The following is a 21453-nucleotide window of genomic DNA, read 5'->3' on the forward strand; positions in this document are numbered from 1 at the left end:
AAACACAAACAGTGAAACCCCCAAGGTGGCTGATACATTGGGTATACATATTCAATAATGTGGTACCTCGGGTTACATACGCTTCAGGTTACATACGCTTCAGGTTACAGACTCCTCTAACCCAGAAATAGTACCTCGGGTTAAGAACTTTGCTTCAGGATGAGAACAGAAATCGTGCAGCAGCGGGAGGCCCCATTAACTAAAGTGGTGCTTCAGGTTAAGAACAGTTTCAGGTTAAGAACGGACCTCCGGAACGAATTAAGTACGTAACCATAGGTACCACTGTATGGTATTTGAGTATGGCAATATACTTATTCAATAATATACATACTCAATAATATTGAATAATAACATGTTCAAATCAACCATATGTACACGTCTATATACCTTAACACTCCTCCCTCCACAAGGTTTATTTAACTTTAAACATTTTAATTGCCCCAAATTGTTCAAACCTACCCAAATAATTCAATATGACCATGTCATTACCGAGGAGGCAGGTTTAGTCGTTGTCTGAGGACTATCCCTGCCTCCAGGTCTGGTCCTGACCGGAAGGATACAGTAATCAGCAAGGGAAACCCACATGACCTGAAAGTGTTGCTGTGCAATGCCAGGTCAATGATGAATAAAACCACTGCCATCCACGACCTGATTGTGGATGGAGGATTTGACCTGGCATGTGTGACAGAGACCTGGTTGGATGAAGCAGATGGGCCTGTCCTTGCCGCTGCTTGCCCACCAGGTTTCTCTTACGCACAGCAACCCAGGTCATGTGGGAGGGGAGGGGGGGTTGCAGTGATTTTTAGGAAGTCATTAGTCTGCACCAGGCGTCCTATTGGGAAGACCCAGTTTTCTGAGTGCATGTTCTGGAAGTTGGGCAATAGTGGCAGTACAGGATTCCTTTTGGTGTACCGACCTCCCCGCTGCACCAAGGATTCCCTGCCCGAGCTGCTTCAGGTCGTGGCGGATATGCTCCTGGAGACACCTAGCTTGGTTGTCCTGGGGGATTTTAACATCCATGCCAACACAATCTTACAAGGGGCCGCTCGGGACTTCATGGAAAGCATGGCCTCCATGGGGCTGTCCCTGAATAAGTTTGGCCCAACTCATAGCCGTGGACATGCCTTAGACTTGGTGTTCACCTCTATGGATGTTGGTGATCTGACACTAACTAAAAGCGAAACAAAAGAAGTGCCATGGTCAGATCACTTCCTGGTGCAACTGGACTTCTCCGCAACCCTTCCCCTCTGCAGGGAGGTGGGACCGATTTGGATGGTCCGCCCCCGCTACTTAATGGATCCAATTGGCTTCCAGAGAGTGGTAGGGGATGCTTTATCCCAAGTTGATGGCCTTTCAGCTGATTCCCTGGTGGCACGCTGGAATGCGGAGTTAACCAGGGATATTGACTGTCTGGCTCCGAAGCGCCCTCTCCGATTGCATGGAGCCTGGACAGCCCCGTGGTTTTCCCCGGAGCTGAGGGTGATGAAACAATTGTTGAGACGGCTAGAGCGCCGGTGGCAGAAAACTCATTCTGAATCAGACCGGACACGGGCTAGAGCTCAACGTCGAGCCTACCAAGTGGCAATGGCGACGGCGAAGAGGGCCTTCTTCGCCGCCTCCATTGCATCTGCAGAAAAAAGCAGCAGGAGACTTTTTCAGGTGGTTCGCAATCTATCGGAACCACCTGTACCACCGGGGCCTGGTAGGGACCCCAAGATCTCCTGCAATGCTTTTGCAAAGTTTTTTGCAGATAAAATCGCTCAGATTCAGAAGGAGGTAGACTCCACCGTGGGAGCAGGGCCAGGGGGGGAGAGTGCTAGAGTTCTGTCTGGTCCTGTTACATGGGATCAATTCCAATCTGTTACCTCCGAGGATGTGGACAGGCTGCTTGGATGAGTGAAACCAACCACTTGTCTCCTTGATCCTTGCCCATCCTGGCTTATAAAAGCTAGCCGGGAAGGACTGGGCGATGGGCTTTGTGGGGTGGTGAATGCTTGCCTCCATGAGGGAGCCTTCCCAAACCCGCTGAAAGAGGCGGTCATTAAACCGCTTCTTAAAAAAACATCTTTAGACCCGGCCAGTATGGCCAACTATCGCCCAGTCTCAAATCTGCCATTCTTGGGCAAGGTGATTGAGCGGGTGGTTGCTGAACAACTCCAAGCACGCCTGGAGGAAACGGACCATTTGGATCCCTTCCAATCGGGATTCAGGCCTCACCATGGGACTGAAACTGCCTTGGTCGCGCTGGTTGATGATCTCCGGCGGGCTAGGGACAAAGGTGAGAGCTGTTTCCTAGTTCTGCTGGATCTCTCAGCGGCCTTTGACACCATCGACCATAACATCCTTCTGGACCGTCTAGAGGGGCTGGGAGCTGGGGGCACTGTCATACAGTGGTTCCGCTCCTTCCTCCTGGGCCGTGTCCAGAAAGTGTTGGTGGGGGATGAGTGTTCAGACCCCTGGGCTCTCACTTGTGGGGTGCCTCAGGGTTCTGTCCTCTCCCCCATGCTTTTTAACATCTATATGAAGCCGCTGGGAGAGATCATCAGGGGGTTTGGACTGGGTGTTCATCAGTATGCAGATGACACCCAGCTCTACCTCTCCTTTAAATCAGAACCAGTGAAGGCAGTGAAGGTCCTGTGTGAGTGCCTGGAGGCGGTTGGAGGATGGATGGCGGCTAACAGATTGAGGTTGAATCCTGACAAGACAGAAGTACTGTTTTTGGGGGACAGGGAGCGGGTTGGTGTGGGGGATTCCCTGGTCTTGAATGCGGTAACTGTGCCCCTGAAGGACCAGGTGCGCAGCCTGGGAGTCATTTTGGACTCACAGCTGTCCATGGAGGCGCAGGTTAACTCTGTGTCCAGGGCAGCTGTCTACCAGCTCCACCTGGTACGCAGGCTAAGACCCTACCTGCCCGCGAACTGTCTCGCCAGAGTGGTGCATGCTCTAGTTATCTCATGCTTGGACTACTGCAATGCGCTCTACATGGGGCTACCTTTGAAGGTGACCCGGAAACTGCAATTAATCCAGAATGCGGCAGCTAGACTGGTGACTGGGAGTGGCCGCCGGGACCACATAACACCGGTTCTGAGAGATCTGCATTGGCTCCCAGTACGTTTCCGAGCACGATTCAAAGTGTTGGTGCTGACCTTTAAAGCCCTAAACGGCCTCGGTCCTGTATACCTGAAGGAGCATCTCCACCCCCATCGTTCAGCCCGGACACTGAGATCCAGCGCCGAGGGCCTTCTGGCGGTTCCCTCATTGCGAGAAGTGAGGCTACAGGGAATCAGACAGAGGGCCTTCTCGGTAGTGGCGCCTGCCCTGTGGAACGCCCTCCCATCAGATGTCAAAGAGATAAATAATTACCTGACATTCAGAAGACATCTTAAGGCATCCCTGTTCAGGGAAGTTTTTAATATGTAATGCTGTACTGTTTTTAACACTGATTGGGAGCCGCCCAGAGTGGCTGGGGAAACTCAGCCAGATGGGCGGGGTATAAATAATAAATAAATAAATAATAATAATAATAATAATAATAATAATAATAATAATAATATCCTCTCAAACCAATCCTCCTCTTTCTCACTGAGCTTAAACCCTTTCATTCTATGTATGAATTGAATTGAACTTTATTACGGTCACAGACCAGGATAAAAAAACAAAAACAAGCCAGCAACATATAAATAAAATAGCAGTTAGGATATTTTTTTTTTAACTGATAAATGTTGGAGCAAATAAGGACAAAGAAACAAGCATAGGATAAAACATCTGAATAAAATACAAGATTAAACACGGATAATGGATGGATAATTAAAACAGATAAGAACTAAAACCAAATAAAAACATGCAGTTAAAACACCTGTAAGAGTGTAAGAACTAAAAGACTCGCAGTTAAAACAACTATAAGAGGCTGCAGAGTAGAGGCCTCTGAAATAGATGACTCACAGCATTAGAAACTGATGTGCAAATATGGTTAAAACAGACAATTAAAACAATGTATCACAATAAATTTAGAAACAATGTGCAACAATAAACTATCCCAGGGAGTTGACTCAGAGTCACCCATGGAACTGAGTTTGGGGATTTTCATGCCGGGCTATTTTGAGTTGGGAGATGGTCTGCGCCTACAGATTTGTACACAGAATCTGGCGACCATCCAGGTCTTCTTCTGATCTTTGCCTAGCAGCAAAAGGTCACATTTTTGCTTTTGCGGGAGGTCGGCGAGCCTCACCAGTAGGGGATCAATGAACTTACTACGTGCCTCTTCATAAAAGGGACATCTAAAGAACAAGTGTTCGGGGCTTCCTATCTCTCCCAATGGACAGGTGCAAAGTCTCTGGGCATAGGGGACTTTTCTAAAGGCTCCATCCAGGACCGGTGAGGGAAGAGCCGCGCTTCTGGTGAGTGTAAAGGCCCTTCTTGCATTTCTAGATACGAGAAAGAAGAGATATGCTGCCGGTGCAGCGATATATCTCTCGATCTCTCCAATTTTATAGTCGGGGCACCTTGTGCAGTCCTGTTGTCTCTTGGTATCTAATATTCTTTGCCCGACTGTGGCTTTTGCCTGGTCCAAGCCCAGACTTAGAAGGGCTTGAGGGGCAAAACCCAGTCTCTGGAGGGTGTTCAGAACTGCAGTCTGCCAGCCTGACTGGAATTGGTCACAGAGGATCAATGGGGCTATCCCTCGGGGGAGCAGATTCAATGTAAGCCATTTGTAGATTGATGTTAGGCAGATGCTAGTCTCCACTCTCATCATCCCCGTTTCCAATCTCACCCATGCGTTTGAGAACATCTGGGGACTTGGAGGAGAGCTCTAAGAAGTCTAGATTGAACTCTCTCAAGGGGGGGGGGGAGAAAGCAGAGGAAGGCGGACCCAAAAAGGAACATTTTGGGCCATATCATGAGGGAGGAATTTTACCCTGATGATATTTTCTGCTGTCACAAGGCCCCTGGTGACTAATCCGTTTTTTTCGGGAATATTTACTTTTCTTTGAGCATATGATGGGTATCCTCTATTTGTGGGAAGTATTGTGAAGGCAAGTTTGTGATTATTTAACATTAGCTTCCAACAAGTCTGTGTTGTTTTATCTTGATCCTTTCTTGTTATGTTAGGGTACACGGGATTTCTTTGCGATGTCAAGAGAAGGGTTGGTTGCATGGGAGCCGGAATTTCCTTTGGATTTCCTATTTCCCCACTAGAGGGCGGTGTGTGATCTGCTGGGGCGTGGGGCTTTTCCTCAGAGTGCTTTATTGGCATGCATGAGTTTGTGATTTTCTTTTGGGTTGTAGGAGCAAAATTCTTTGTTGTTATATTCTCCAGCAGCTTAAAGAACTTCTGGAAATTCATTTTTTTAGTCCGGTGGGTCGGCGTTCCCTTTTGGCCTCTCAATTTGATGTTTTTGGTCTTCTTCATTTTTTGTGTTGAGCATTTTCTCTTTAAGATTGGTTTCTTGGGAGCAAGGGACCCTCCCTCCTGCACTGAATTGTTTCTGTTTGTTTTTTTGTAATCGAGTCCCAGCTTGGTTTCACCTCCCTTAGTCCTAGTCCCAGATGTCATGTGAGGGAACGCGACCTCATGGTTCTTAATCAATTCAGTTAGGGTGGTAAGCAGGTTCAAGCTTTCCGAAAGGAAATTTTTAATTGGCTCAAGTTCTTTGCTTATCTGTGTGAAATGAGTTTTGAGTAACTCTTCGAACATCCCTGACAAATAGAAGATAAGGTTGTCCGGGGGCTGTAACCTTAAGCTGTTTGGCCATTTGTCTGTCTCAGTCGAGGAAGGGCACCTTAAATTCTCTCCTGATAGGGAGGGGAGGCTCGTTTGACATGGCTTCTAGGTTTTCAAGGAATAGCTCCTGTTCTAAACTTGCTTCAGGTCCCTCTTTGGCTAGCTCAGCTTGTTTTAGTTCTGTTGCCAAGTCCACTCCCTCACCTCCGATGTTAGTTTTTTCCTCCCTTCCATTCCAGGTGTGGTCAATAGACCACTCATGAGAATGGAGGTTTCCTGGATTATTTGCTTCATCAGCCTTGGGATGGAAGTAGGTTGACATTTTGGCCTGTTTTTTCTTTGTGGGAATTGTTACAGGTTGTAAAGGTGAAATCCCCAGTTCTTTGCAACGTTGTCTTGTAAGTACCATCTTTGTACTCAGAAATAAATGGGGCTATTTTATCCAACCCACAGCTTTATGGGCTTTTCAAGGGAGGTGGTTCAAAGTTGATTTAAGTAGCTTTAAAAGGGAAGGGAGGTTTAAAAGTCCACCCAACAGCTCCAGGAGTCTTTTACTGATAAAAGTTGGCAGATATTTTCATAGGTTGAGCCTTTTTATCAGGGTAATTTGATCATTAGAGCTCCTACTCACGCAGCAGAGACTCAGTTGAGACTTGACCTGGTGCCATCTTCCCCGGAGTGTTTTCTCATTCTATGTATCTTCACAGTTAGGTATTCTAAAATTATAATATTATTCAGTTTTTTCCTCCATTGGTTCACCCCTAGCTCTTCTGCATTTTTCCAATTACTCGCTATAACCTGTCTGGCTGCAATTACCATCAGTTTTACCCATTTACATTCCTCTTTTGTTTTTAACTCAGTGCTACTCAGGCTAATAAGAACCATTAATTTAGATATTTCCACATTCCTTCCCACAATTCCCGATATTTCTATACCAATCTGTTTCCAAAATTTATTAACTAACGGACAATCCCACCACATATGACTGTACGTTCCCATCACTCCACATTTCCTCCAGCAATTCTTACTTCCAGATTTTGTAATATGATATAACCTTACCAGTGTATAATACCATTTTTGTACCAACTTCAATCCTTGTTCCTGGATTATCCTAGAGGTCGCAACAAAGGGTGGTTGCTGTAAGATTATTTCCCAATTTTCATCTAAAATCTGTTCCTGAATATCTAACTTCCAATATTCTTTCAAACTTTTCTTTGGTGATTTCCCCTTGTCTAATAACACCTTACACAATTTTGAAACTATTTTGGCCCTATCTGTCCTATATCCTTTCATTAATTCTTTGAAGGGTGTAATAATTCTTTTACTACATTTTTAAACTTCTTCCTTCAGCAGAGAGGAAATTTGTCTTTTCTGTAACCAATTAATTTTATTCCTGTTCCATTGTACCTTCTATTCTCCAATTATTCTCCATCTCCTCAATTGAGATGAGATCTCCTTTAATTTACCCCCTACCTCCTTTGGGATGAGCTCCCTTAATAGGGCCATTTTACCATAATACCACATTTGGTATGGGGAGAGAGGTCAGGAAAAAGCTCCCTTCTCCACTTCTCCCATACCCAGATGGACCCCGTAAATGTTGATATTTTATCTACTTCCCTTTTATTTTTCCTCCTATCAAATATTCTTATTTTCCCTCCTACTACTTCCAAATTCTCCCGCTCAATACACCCCAAATCTTCCCCCTGTTCTCCCTCCAACCAAATCATAAGATGTCTCAGTTGGTAGGCTTAGTAATATAAAACCAAGTTGGGAATCCCCCATCCTCCATCTTGGATCCTATGATACCTGTATCTACCTGCCGTCCTTGGTTTCTTGGATGCAAAAACAAACCTATCAATTTTCCCTTGCCACCCTTTCAATATCCGTTCCAATATGTGCCAGGGTAATACATTAAAAATGATAAGTTAATCTGGGTAACAAAAACATTTTAACTAATGCATTTCTTGTACTAATTGTTTCCTTCCTTTTCTCCCATATTTTCAACTTCTCTTTTTTTGCAAAAAAATTATTACTTTTTATAATATCAACAACAAACAAAAACATAAAACAAACAAAACATAACAAACATAAATCATAACCTTATTGAAAATAACAGTTATTTGCTTTGTAAAACGACTTCCTCGTTTCCCCTTAGTTGAATTTCATTGCATATCCTTATAACGGTTTTCCAAATCCCAATTTTAATACCCATTAAATTAAACATTAACATCTTTAAATCTTCTCCTTCTTGTCTTAGACACATTGTTTTATCAGTTAACATAAATACAATCCTAAGCCCATTAAGTATCTGGAAGCTATTTCCAATTATTTTAGCTTAACAAATTTAGCTAAGTAATCATTAAATTTCTTCCATTCTTCATGGTGTTCCTCCTCCTTCTGGTCGTGGACTCTTCCGGTTAGATCGGCTAGCTCCATAAAATCCATCATCTTCATCTGCCATTCTTCTACTGTTGGTAATTCTTGAGTTTTCCACTTTTTAGCTAACAAAATACGAGACGCGGTTGTGGCATACAAAAATAGATTAACATCTTTCTTGGGCAATTCCGAACCTGTGAAAGGCCTCTGGTTTCTTTATAAATGTATATTTCAACATTTTTTTTCAATTCATTATAAATCTTTTCCCAGAAGTCTTTCACCTTGGGGCAGGTCCACCACATATGAAATAATGTTCCTTCTTTTTCTTTACATTTCCAACATGTATTATCACAATTATGATACATCTTTGCTAATTTTACAGGAGTCAAATACCATCTATACATCATCTTCATAATATTTTCCTTTAACAAAGTACATGCGGTGAACTTAACCCCTTTCTTCCACAATCTTTCCCAGCCCTCAAACATTATATTATGTCCTAAATCTCTTGCCCAGTCTATCTTCACCGATTTAACTTGTTCATATTTCGTATGCCACTCCAGCAAAAGCTTGTACATTTTAGATAAGTTATTACCTTCAGTATCTAACAACTCCATCTCCAACTTAGATTTTTTCCAAGGCAAAACCATTTTTCTTATCCAATTTATACAATTCGTTAATCTGGTGGTAATGTAGCCAGTTTAGCTTATCTTTAATTTGCTCAAATGGTCTTAATTTATAACCTTCCTCTTCCTCTATTAATAAGTCATAATATCTCAACCATTTGGTATCCATATTTATTTTTTTCTGGGCCTTTGCCTCCATTGGTGAAAGCCATCTGGGCATCTTTCTTTCTAAAAGGTTTTTGTATTTTATCCAAACATTATACAATGATTTCCTAATTATATGATTTTAAAATGCTTTATGGGCTTTTACTTTATCATACCACAAATATGCATGCCAACCAAACACATTATCAAATCCCTCCAAATCTAGTAAATCTGTATCTTCTAATTTCATCCATTCTTTAATCCAACAAAGTGCGGCAGCTTCAAAATAGATTTTTAAGTCTGGCAGAGAGAATCCCCCTCTTTCTTTAGAATCCGTAAGTAATTTATATTTAATTCTAGGTTTCCTCCCCTGCCAGATAAATCTAGAAAGAGCTTTTTGCCATTCTTTAAAACATTTCACATTGTCTATAACTGGGAGGGCTTGAAACAAAAAAAGCATCTTTGGCAGCACATTCATCTTAATCACAGAAATCCGGCCCATTAATGACAATTTTAAGTTAGACCATACCTCTAAATCTCTTTTGGTTTCATTCCATATTTTCTCATTGTTGTTGTTGTTTAGTCGTTTAGTCGTGTCCGACTCTTCGTGACCCCATGGACCAGAGCACGCCAGGCACTTCTGTCCTCCACTGCCTCCCGCAGTTTGATCAAACTCATGCTAGTAGCTTCAAGAACACCATCCAACCATCTCATTCTCTGTCGTCCCCTTCTCCTTGTGCCCTCCATCTTTCCCAACATCAGGGTCTTTTCCAGGGAGTCCTCTCTTCTCATGAGGTGGCCAAAGTATTGGAGCCTCAGCTTCACGATCTGTCCTTCCAGTGAGCACTCAGGGCTGATTTCCTTCAGAATGGAGAGGTTTGATCTTCTTGCAGTCCATGGGACTCTCAAGAGTCTCCTCCAGCACCATAATTCAAAAGCATCAATTCTTCGGCGATCAGCCTTCTTTATGGTCCAGCTCTCACTTCCATACATCACTACTGGGAAAACCATGGCTTTTACTATACGGACCTTTGTTGGCAAGGTGATGTCTCTGCTTTTTGAGATGTTGTCTAGGTTTGCCATCGCCTTTCTCCCAAGGAGCAGGCGTCTTTTAATTTCGTGACTGCTGTCACCATCTGCAGTGATCATGGAGCCCAAGAAAGTAAAATCTCTCACTGCCTCCATTTCTTCCCCATCTATTTGCCAGGAGGTGATGGGCCCAGTGGCCATGATCTTCGTTTTTTTGATGTTGAGCTTCAGACCATATTTTGCGCTCTCCTCTTTCACCCTCATTAAAAGGTTCTTTAATTCCTCTTCACTTTCTGCCATCAAGGTTGTGTCATCTGCATATCTGAGGTTGTTGATATTTCTTCCGGCAATCTTAATTCCGGCTTGGGATTCATCCAGCCCAGCCTTTCGCATGATGAATTCTGCATATAAGTTAAATAAGCAGGGAGACAATATACAGCCTTATATAGATTCAAATTTTTCCCAGACAGGTTCACCCCCAAATATTTAACTTTTTTCACAAAATCTAGGCCCGTTTTTTCTTGTAATATTTTCCTTTCTTCATCATCCAGATTTTTCTCTATTACTTTGGTCTTGCTCTTGTTTAATTTAAATCCTGCTACCTAACCAAAGACCAAACTCATGTATTAGCTCCAGTGCTTTAACTGCACTGGAGTCTGGATCTTGTAGTGTCAGTACTAAATCATCAGCAAAGGCTTTTAATTTGTATTGTTTCGAACCTACTGTAATACCTTTAACTTGTTCATCTTTTCTAATCATACTTAGCAAGACCTCCAGTACAAAGATAAACAGCAGAGGGGACAGTGGGCACCCTTGCCTGGTTCCCTTTTCAATTCTAATTTCCTCTGAAACCACATTATTTACAATAATTTTAGCTTTTTGTTCTTGATAGATCGCTTTAATACCATTTATAAAATCATGACCTATCCCCATACACTCTAAGTTATGTAACATAAAACTCCAAGAAACATTGTCAAAGGCTTTCTCAGCATCAATAAACATTAACATTGCTTTACAACTCTTTCTTGCTTCTAACTTTTCCAAAATATTCACAACATTTCTAATATTGTCTTTCTTATGTCTTCCAGGCAGAAATCATGCCTGGTCTTTATGAATATACTCAGATAAAACCTTTTTTAGCCTATTAGCCAGTATATTTGCAAAAATTATATAATCCACATTAAGTAGGGAGATTGGTCTGTAGTTTTTAACGTTGGATCTATCCTGACCCTGTTTAGGAATCAGAGTAATGTAAGCTTGTTTCCAGGTTTCAGGTGCTTTCCCCTCCTGTAAAATTGAATTAGATATTTCTACCAGAGGTTGCATAAGCCAATCTTTCAATGTCTTATAGTATTTCGCTGATAGACCATCAAGTCTTGGTGTCTTGCCAAGCTGCATTGAATTTATTGCATGTTCCACTTCCTGACTTGTAATTACGCCATTTAGTAGATTCTTTTTATCATTCGGAATCTGTTGCAGTCCGTTGTTCTTCAGAAATTGCTCGATTTTCCCTAGATCTTCTTTTTCTTTTTTATACAGTTGCTTATAATATTTATAAAAACATTTTCTAATGTCTGCAGGTTTCTCTACCGATTTTCCTTCTGTAACAATGTTTGTAATAGTACTTTGTTTTTGTCTCTTCTTTAATTGCCAGGCTAATAATTTCCCACATTTATTTGCAGATTCAAAATTTCTTTGTCTCATCCTGCTTATCTTCCATTCAATTTCTTGGTTTACTGACTGTGAATATTGAACCTGTAAGGCTTTAATTTCTTTTTGGATCTGCAAATTCTTTGGGTTTCCTCTAAGCTTCTTCTCTTTTTCTTTCAGTTGTTCCATAATTTTGTCTTTTGTCTCATTCTGTGACTTTCTCCTAATTGCGTTTTGTTGTATCAGAAACCCTCTCATTACCGCTTTGCTGGCCTCCCAAATCACCCTTATTTCCATTCCTTGAGTCATATTAAGTTCAAAATAATCCTTTAGGGTTTTGGGGGCTTATTTACAATTGATGAATTTCTCAACAAATCGTCATTCATTCTCCATCTGAAGGAACCCTGAACAAACATTTTCAAGTCCATAGAAACTGCATTATGATCCGAGCAAGTTTTAGGGCAAATTTCTGTTTTTGTCACTTTAGGAACCAAGTCTCTGGATATCCATAGATAGTCTATTCACGAAAATACTTGCTTTGCATCTGAAAAAAAGGGAAGTCTCTTTCCATTGGCTTTCTAATTCTCCATATATCTGACAGATCAAATTTTTCAGTTAGATCAAAGAAAGTCTTCGGTAGTCTGCCAGAGTTCGTAACCTTTGATCTCTGAGTTCTGTCCATCAAAGTAGATGCAACTCCATTCAAATCCCCCATCAAAATAATTTTATAATCCAAGTATTCCAGCAGACTTGCTTCCAGGTTCTTAAAAAATTCCGCTTTGCCATCATTAGGTGCATAGATTCCTAATAACAAATATTTCTCGCCTTGTGCTGAAATTTCAACTGCGATATATCTTCCTTCCTCATCTTTGAAAGCAAATTTTGGATTCCATTTATCTTTGATGTAGAAAACCACTCCTCTTTTTTTGACTTTGTCAGAAGAAATAAATTCTTGACCCAATCCTGTAGACAAATTATGTCCAAATTTTGTTTCTCCAAAATATGATAATTTTTTTCCCTTTTTGTGGCAGGTTCATGCCATGAACATTCCATGAATAAATTCTCAACGCCATACTGTCTATTTACGAGGAGGCTGCCTCCGCTCCCCGCAGCTGTGGAGTTTGCAATCCAAGTTCTGCCGAGTGCTTCTGCATAAATCTATCCTTCTCCTGAAGATTCTTAATCTTTTGCTTTCTTCCTTCAAATTTGAAGGATAGGCCCTCTGGAAATTCCCACCTGAAAAAAATGTTCTTTCTCCTCAGAATGTCTGTCAAATCCTTGTACTGGGATCTCAAATTCCAAAGAAACTTGGGAATTTCCTTAAAAAGGACCACCGCTTTATCAGGGACTTTGAGGCCTTTTTATAGTGATGTCCCAAGATGATATCTCTTTGTTCCCTGGTCTTAAAGACCACAATACAGTCGTAAGTTATTTTAGTCTCTTTTTTAGGTCCAAATCTATAAGCTTTCTCCACCCAGTCTTCAACCTCCTCTTTTTTCAGATCCCAGAATTCAACAAAATGGTTTATCACACATTCTCTGAGTTTATCATGATCCTGTTCCAGATTAGGAAATCCTCTCAATCTCAGATGAGATTGTTTCTTGGCCAGCTGTAAATGAGCTATAGCTATTGCATTTTCCTGTTGCAAACGTTCCAGGTCCTGGACCCTGACATTCTCCAATTGTGTCACTCTTTCATCATGTGTATTAATTTGCTTTTTGACAACTTGCATATCGGTGCTTAACTGGTTAATCCTTTCTTCCAATTTATTTACAGCGCTTGTATTGCAGCCCAGTCCTTCTTTAATATCATTTAACGCTGACAATACCGACTCCTCAAATTGCGTCGTTGCTTTAGAGCCACGTCTAGGCTTTTCTTTTTCTGAAGTCATAACTGAGGAATGTCAAGGTCAATCCCACAGTCTGCCAGAACAATGGAGAAAAACAGTTTCTCTCCTTTCCACCAGCCAAATCGAAAGCAGCTTCCTTAGTCTTTAAAACTGCTTCAATCACAACAAAAAATATGGCAGAGAGAAGTTTATCCAAAACGCTCTTTCTTGAGAGGAAGTAAGACAGTTTTTATCACTTTAGAACGTTACTAGTCAGTGCAGGACAATTTATAAACTGTTCAGTCGAGGTGGAGATTAAGTTTATTCACTTTCATTATAAAATCACCATGGAGACTAGCCTTTCCTCTCGGCTGGTCCGCTGCCAAAAGAGGATATCTCAGTCTAATTAGGCAAGTTTCCAATTGTAATAAATCATTCACACACCCCTATGTTCCTGTCAGGGGATGATTAGCTGCTTGTGCTTAAAATTGTGCCCCTTCAGAGTTTGTGCGGCCCCACAAACCTCTGTGTGTGACAGAGCTCCTCAGACATGTCTGCTCTAGTCACTAGTAGAGTCTGACAGTGGCTGCCTGCGGAAGCGCTTCCAGCAAAGAAGTTCCTTAACGGAAACGCGTCTCCTGGACTCACGACGTGGCAGCTTCCGGCGAAGCATGGGTCTCCCTGCAGTTGCTTCTGACACCTCCCCGCTATTTTCGCTGGAAGTGTCTCTCACCCCTTTCTCTCCCCTGCTGTTTCCTGCCTGGGCTGCTGCGTCTCTCTCAGCATTACTGAGATCCTCCTCCAGAGACCCCTCGCTCCCCCTCCTTGTCCCTGCTTTAGCTGCTGACTCTCTCCCAGTCTCTGGGAGCCCTACCACCTCCCTTTCCTCTGATGTCAGTTCCCTGACATCCACCTCCCCTCCAGGGCCCCCTTCTCCCCCGCCCCTACTCTCTCCTCTGGGCGGTGAGGAGCTGAAACCCCGAAAAGAATCCTCTTCATCTTCAGACGTCTCGAACATTTCCCTCCATCGGTCTTCGTTCCGACTCGCTGAATCCTCCTCCACCTCGGAATCAGAGAACCCCTCCAACTCTTCTTCTTCGTCGGTGGTGGCGAAGTATTCCCTCCGGAACCTCGCCACTGGCTGGGGTTTACGAGGGAATCTCTGATGAAAAGTTTCAATCAAAACCTCGTCATCTACATCCTCTGCCCTGACCCAGGTGTTTTCCGACTCCGGCTCCCCTTCCCACATTACCAAATACTCTACTTGCTCTCCCTTCCACCTGGAATCGAGAATCTCCGCTACATGGTAGCTGTGTTCTTTTTCCTCCATAGCTGGTCCCCTATTGACCCTCCCCTCTCTGTCCCCTATATACGGTGACAGCAACGATCTGTGGAACACTGGGTGCAACTTCATGTGGTTCGGTAACCGGAGTCTGAAAGCCACTGGGTTGACCTGTTGCGTGACTTCAAATGGGCCCAGTCTTTTGGGTCTTAACTTCTTACAACCTCCTTTAAATGGTAACCCTTGGGTGGACAGCCACACCTGGTCCCCCACCCTAATGCTTTCCCCTTCCCTTCTGGTTTTGTCTGCCTGCCTCTTATATTCCTCCTTCGCCCTGTTTAAATTAAGTTGGAGCTGGCGATGGATCGCTTCCATTTCTTCAACGAACTGTTCTGCGGCTGGAACGCTCCAGTTCTCCCCCTCCCCCCCTGGGAAGGCTCGGGGATGACACCCGTGATTAGCCAAAAAAGGGCTCATCCCCGTGGACACGTTCTCTGCATTGTTGTAGGCAAATTCTGCCAACGCCAGCTTCTCCACCCAATCATTCTCTCTGTCATTCACATAACACCTCAAATATTGCTGGAGGACACCATTAGCTCTTTCCGCCTGCCCGTTGGTTTCTGGATGACGGGCAGTAGAGAAATTCACCTCTACATGCAATAAGCTCATGAGCTTCCTCCAGAACCTGGAAGTAAATTGTTTCCCTCGGTCAGAAACCACCCTCAAGGGGGCGCCATGCAGCCTAAACACATTTTCCACAAACAATTTAGCGGTTTCTTCCGCTGTGACCGCATGTGAGCAGGCTATAAAGTGGGCCATCTTGGTTAACAGGTCTACCACAACCATAATGGCTGTTTTCCCTTTGGACCTGGGCAGATCAGTCATGAAATCTATTGCCACTGCCTCCCATGGCCTTTCCGGCGTGGGTAGTGGTTCTAATAAACCTGCCGGTGCCCGCCTCTCCCCCTTGGCTCGTTGGCATCGGTCACACCCTCTCACATATTCCCGCACATCTTCCCTGACCTTGGGCCACCAGAATTCCCTGGTAACCAGCCACATGGTTTTGTGTTGCCCAAAATGCCCTGCTGTGGGGCTATCGTGCAGTTGCTTGAGTACCTTTTCCCTCAATTCCCCTTCAGGTATGTATAACGCTCCCTTGTAGTACAACGCCCCATTTCTCTCCTCAAAACCCCCGGGTTTGTCTCCCTCCCTCCTGAGACCCCTGAGTTTGTCCTGGGCGTATTCATCCTGCACCGTTCCCTCTACCAGTTCCCTTTGCCCCACCAATGCCGCCCCACACACCCAGCGGTCCTCGGGAATGACATGTCTTTCTTCGGGTGCACCCTCTCCCTCCAAATATTCAGGTTTGCGTGAGAGAGCGTCTGCCCTAACGTTCTCCGGGCCTGGTACGTAACAAATCTCAAAGTTAAATTTGGAGAACTCCTGGGCCCATCTCAACTGCCGTTGGTTGAGCACTCGCGCAGTTCTCCAATACTCTAGATTCTTATGGTCCGTGCACACTTGCACCTTCTGTTGTGCACCAATTAGTAGGTGCCTCCATCTCCGGAAGGCCTCATGAATCGCAAGAAGTTCCCGGTCGTACACCGTGTAGTTCCTCTCAGATTTGTTCAGCTTTCGCGAAAAGAAGGCACACGGTCGCCACTCTGACCCCTCCTTCCCCGGCTGCAGAAGAAGCACCGCCCCTATGGCTCTGTCAGAAGCGTCTGTTTCGACCCTCAGCTTTTTTTGTAAATCCACATGTAGAAGTTGTTCATCAGAGGCGAAGGCCCTTTTCAGTTCCTCAAACGCTCGCTCCGCCTCCCCCGTCCAAACAAACTTCTTTTTGCTGCTGAGACAGTCCGTGATGGGCGCCGTCAGGTGGGCGAAGTTTCGGATGAACTTACGATAAAAGTTTCCAAACCCTAGGAACCTCTGCACATCCTTCTTGGTCTTGGGTGTTTTCCATTCCAGCACCGCTTGAACCTTGCCGGGGTCCATGGCCAACCCCTTGTCTGACAAGCGGTACCCCAGGAATTCCACCTCCTTGGTATGAAACTGACACTTCTCCAGTTTCACCCACAGTCTGTTGGCTTGCAGCCTGCTCAACACTTCTCTGACGTCTCTCACATGTTGCTCCTCATTCTCCGAATACACCAACACGTCATCTAAGAAGGCCACGCAATTCTTGTAGAGCAAAGGCCCCAGTACGTGGTTCATGAAGGCTTGAAAACACGCGGAGCCTGTTTGTAATCCAAAAGGCATAACGAGGTATTCAAATGCCCCCAAAGGGGTGAACATGGTGGTCTTCCATTCATCCCCTTTCCTTATACGTATCAGGTTGTACGCCCCCCTTAGGTCCAGCTTTGTAAAAATCTTTCCTTTTCGCACCCTGGTCAAAATATCATCAATCCTGGGCATAGGAAAAGCCGCCGGCTCTGTCACTGCATTTAGGCGCCGAAAGTCACATACCAGCCTAGGCTTGTCCGTGTTTTTTTTATCCACAAAAAACACTGGGCTACCCCCCGCTGCCTTGGACTCTCTGATGAAGCCTCTCTTCAGGTTCTTGTCAATGAACGCTCGCAACTCCTGCATTTCCCTGTCTGACATGGCATACAACTTGCCTACAGGAAGCTGTGCTCCAGGGAGTAAATTGATCTGGCAATCAAAGGGCCTATGCGGGGGTAGTTGGTCAGCTTCCTTCTCGCTGAACACGTCGCTGAGATCAGCATACTGTGGTGGCACCTTCCCCTTCTCCATTACTTCAGTCCCTGCCAGGGTGGCTTGGGCCCCTGCTGACCCCTTTTCCCCCCTGCAGTGTTCTAAGCAATGTGCGGAACCGAAGGAAACCACTCTTTGATGCCAGCCCACCAGCGGATCATGTAGGGCTAGCCAGCTCATTCCCAAAATAATGGGAGCGCCTCCCAAGGTGGCCACATTAAACGCTATCAGTTCTGTGTGCCTTGCCACCCTCATTATCATTGGGACGGTCTGCAAGCTGACTCCTCCTCCCAACAGTTCCCTGCCATCGATCGTGGTCACCTGCAGGGGGTTGCTTAAAGGGATAGTCTGTATCTGGTGTTCAGCAGCAAACTCCTTGCTCATAAAATTGCAGGAGCTGCCTGAGTCCAACAGCGCCTTTATTTTTAGGGGGTGTCCATTTTGCAGCTCTAGCGACACTTCAATCACTATAGCAGGTCGAGGAGCTTCTGGCACGGGCACTTTCACTGCTCTTTGGCCTGGCTGCAGTGCCCTGACGGTGGCAACCAGGCGTTGGCTTTTACCTGCTCCGTTTCTCCCTGCTCTCCCCCCTCAACAGCTCCCACCATCCCTTGCCATTCCTTCCTCTGGGGGCAGACTCTGGCAAAGTGGCCTGGCTGTTGGCAGAGATAGCATTTCCGGGCTCCCTTTCCCTCCTTCTTCGCCCCCTCACTGGGCTTTGAAACTGCGCGCGCGCGGGCTGTTCCGATTTCCATCGGCTCTGCCGGCGGGAAAGCTGGCTCAGGAATGTCTGGAATGCGTAACTCCTTCCAACGTTCCCCTCTCCCTTCCCGCCTCTCCAAGGCTCTTGCCTCCTGGCGCGCTCCAATGGTCAGCGCAGATTTGGTCAGCTGATCCATAGACACCGCCCTGGGGCTCCTGGCCAGCTCGTCTTTCACAGCTGAAGAAAGACCTTCTTCAAATAGCATCTGAATGGGTGCTGCCGATAAATCCCACCCCAATCTGTGAATCAGCATGGTAAATTCAGTCCAGTACTCACGGACAGATCTGCTTCCCTGCTTGCAAGCCATTAGCTGTCTGCGCACCACCCCTTCCTCAATATCGCTGGAAAACATGATATCCATTGCACGAAAGAATTTCATAGTGTCCTTTAGGATATCGTTGTGCGTTGCCATCAGGGGTCGAACCCAGTCCCGCGCCCCCTTCTCAAGATGCCCAATTACGAAAGCAACTCGCGATTCCTCATCAGGGAACTCATCAAACTGCACATTCAGAGCATATTGCATCTCAGTCCTAAAGGCATGGTAATCCTTGGGGTCCCCCCCAAACTTCTGCACCAATCCTGGTACCTTTCTGGGGAACTGAGTGGTTCTCCCCTTTTTGTCAGCATCCTGAGCCCTTCTCTCCTCGAGCCTCGCCGTCTGCAGCGCAAGTTGGACCTCCAGAGCTTGATACCTTTCTTCCAAGCTTGGACCAGCTCCAACCCCTGCCTCTCCGGTTCCGGTTGGGTTGCTCATGATGCTTTCTCCTGCACAGGCAGCGTACAGAGACTGTCAGACTGCTGTCAGGGGATGATTAGCTGCTTGTGCTTAAAATTGTGCCCCTTCAGAGTTTGTGCGGCCCCACAAACCTCTGTGTGTGACAGAGCTCCTCAGACATGTCTGCTCTAGTCACTAGTAGAGTCTGACAGTGGCTGCCTGCGGAAGCGCTTCCAGCAAAGAAGTTCCTTAACGGAAACGCGTCTCCTGGACTCACGACGTGGCAGCTTCCGGCGAAGCATGGGTCTCCCTGCAGTTGCTTCTGACACCTCCCCGCTATTTTCGCTGGAAGTGTCTCTCACCCCTTTCTCTCCCCTGCTGTTTCCTGCCTGGGCTGCTGCGTCTCTCTCAGCATTACTGAGATCCTCCTCCAGAGACCCCTCGCTCCCCCTCCTTGTCCCTGCTTTAGCTGCTGACTCTCTCCCAGTCTCTGGGAGCCCTACCACCTCCCTTTCCTCTGATGTCAGTTCCCTGACAGTTCCCAAAGAAGGGAAAGGGGAAAATTTGCTTCCAGTTTTAGAAGTTTTTCTTTACTTTTAGGCTTCGGTCTTTGCACGCAGATTCATATTTTTGTTCAACAAAAGGGGAGCGACCTCCTTTTTCCATATCTCCCTTATCTTCTCAGATAACTCTAAGATTGATTTAGGAGTACTTACAGTTCCGAATTGCTTGTTCTTTTTTATGGAGGAATTGATCACCGCTGGTTGCCAGTCTCAGAGCTTCGCAGTTTCGAAGCGAGCAGTCATTTCCGCTGAGCCGCGTCTCTACCCCACTCACTCTCAGAGCTCTTACGAGCTTACCGGGGACTGGAGGAGTCGCAGATAAGGCTTGCCGGATAAACCAAGTCCTCAGAACGCCCGATCTGAGGTTTTTAATGGGGAACTGTGTCGCTCTCACAGTCTCTCCCTTCTTCAAAGTGCTAGAATTTTTTCAGCCGAAAGAATCCATGACTGCCATACCACGTGACTAACCAGGAAGTCCCCATATTTTCAACTTTGACTGACTATCGCTCCAAGTTGTTTAATAATTATATTCAAATATTGTCTTCGCATTTTTAGTTATCCTTATCCCTAAATATTTTACCATCTTATTTGCTATAGGAATGCCCAATAATTTAGAGGCTTCTAGTTGAATTTTAGATTTCACATTTAAACATATCATTGATGATTTATTAAAATTAACTTTTAACCCTGATACCTTTGAAAATCCTTGCAAAATTCTTTTTAAAGGCACCATTGCGGTCCCCAGGTCCCTAACCATCACCATCGTACATTGTCAATAACTCCCCCTCTGCTCTCCCTTTCCTGCGGATTTCAAATCCTTTAATCTCATTATCCTTTTTGAGTTTAATTGTTAATGGTTCCAGTGCTAAAATAAAGAGCATGGGAGAAAGTGGGCATCCTTGCTTTGTATCACTTAGCACCTGAGCACCCTGCCGACCCACCAATTCCTACCATTGCTTTGGACTCCATATATATTGCCTCCACCACCTGTTGAAATTTCACTCCTGGTGCTGATTGCAGATTCATAGAGTCGATTGCTGATCTAACTTCCTCCTCTGATATATCCTTATCCAATTCCCTTCTATTTTCTTCATTAAATTCTGGGAGTTCCAATCCTTCACAAAATTGATCCACCTCTTCATCCTTAATTCCTTTATTTGCATACAATCTATTATAGAAACCTAAAAAGGTCTCCAATATTTTCTTAGGGTCTGTTTCCAATTCCCCTTTATTATCTCTAATAGCTCTAATATTTTTCCTTACCTGATAATTTTTAATTTTGTTTGCTAATATTTTCCCTCCTTTCCCTTCAAATTCATAATATTTTTGTTTACTGTACCATATATTTAATGTAGTTCTATTTATATCTAGAACTTTCAACTCTTCTCTCTTTTGATCTAATTTTTCCTTATCCTTCTTTTGCTTTGACATCCTAAATTTCTCCTCCAATATCCTGACCTCCTCTTCTACCTCCTTTATCCTTCTATCTTTCCCCCTTTTTAACACTGACAGGCTCTGAATACATTCTCCCCTAATGACTGCCTTCATTGCTTCCCATTTTGTTGTTAATGGGATATCTGGGTCTTTATTTTCCTCAAAATACCTTTCTAATGCTATTTTAATTTTAAACTTACTCTGCTCATCAGCTACCAACCAAGGGTTAAACCTCCAAGAATAGGACCTATTAATATGACCTATTTGAAGGAAGGCAGATATAGGTGCATGGTCAGTGATCTTAATCATTCCAATATCCATTCCCTTCACCCATTCCCTAGCCACTTGCAATATTAAAATTCCATACAGTGTTGAGAATGTTTCATGTGGGCTAGAATAAAATGAATATGAGTGATCCTTGGGGAACAACTCCATCCATAGTTCCAATAATCCAAACTTTCCACACAATTTTTTAAACTTCCCTTTCCCTTTTTGGAACTATTTCCCCCTCAGAAATCAACATTAAAGTGTCGTCCCCCCCTACTTTTGAATGAGGCGAGAATTTCTCTATATTCTGTGAACACTTACAAAGAAAATCCAGCT

The 21453-nt window shown here is 44.5% G+C and overlaps 1 protein-coding gene and 1 long non-coding RNA gene across 2 annotated transcripts in view; one reads left to right on the forward strand and one right to left on the reverse strand.

Moving 5' to 3' along the window:
• LOC309523311 (uncharacterized protein) overlaps positions 1 to 1968 on the forward strand; it is a 299624-nt gene extending 297656 nt beyond the window's left edge. Inside the window, exon 2 of the mRNA XM_082207112.1 lies at positions 811 to 1968. Coding sequence (XP_082063238.1) covers positions 862 to 1896 — 1035 coding nt within the window. The 5' untranslated portion in view covers positions 811 to 861 and the 3' untranslated portion in view covers positions 1897 to 1968. The remainder of the gene's footprint in view (positions 1 to 810) is intronic.
• LOC309523338 overlaps positions 1 to 21453 on the reverse strand; it is an 892159-nt gene that overhangs the window by 741822 nt on the left and 128884 nt on the right. The gene's annotated exons all lie outside the window — the stretch shown is intronic.

The sequence above is a fragment of the Podarcis vaucheri genome (genome assembly GCF_965113315.1).
Source record: "Podarcis vaucheri genome assembly, chromosome: W".
Classification (NCBI taxonomy): domain Eukaryota; kingdom Metazoa; phylum Chordata; class Lepidosauria; order Squamata; family Lacertidae; genus Podarcis; species Podarcis vaucheri.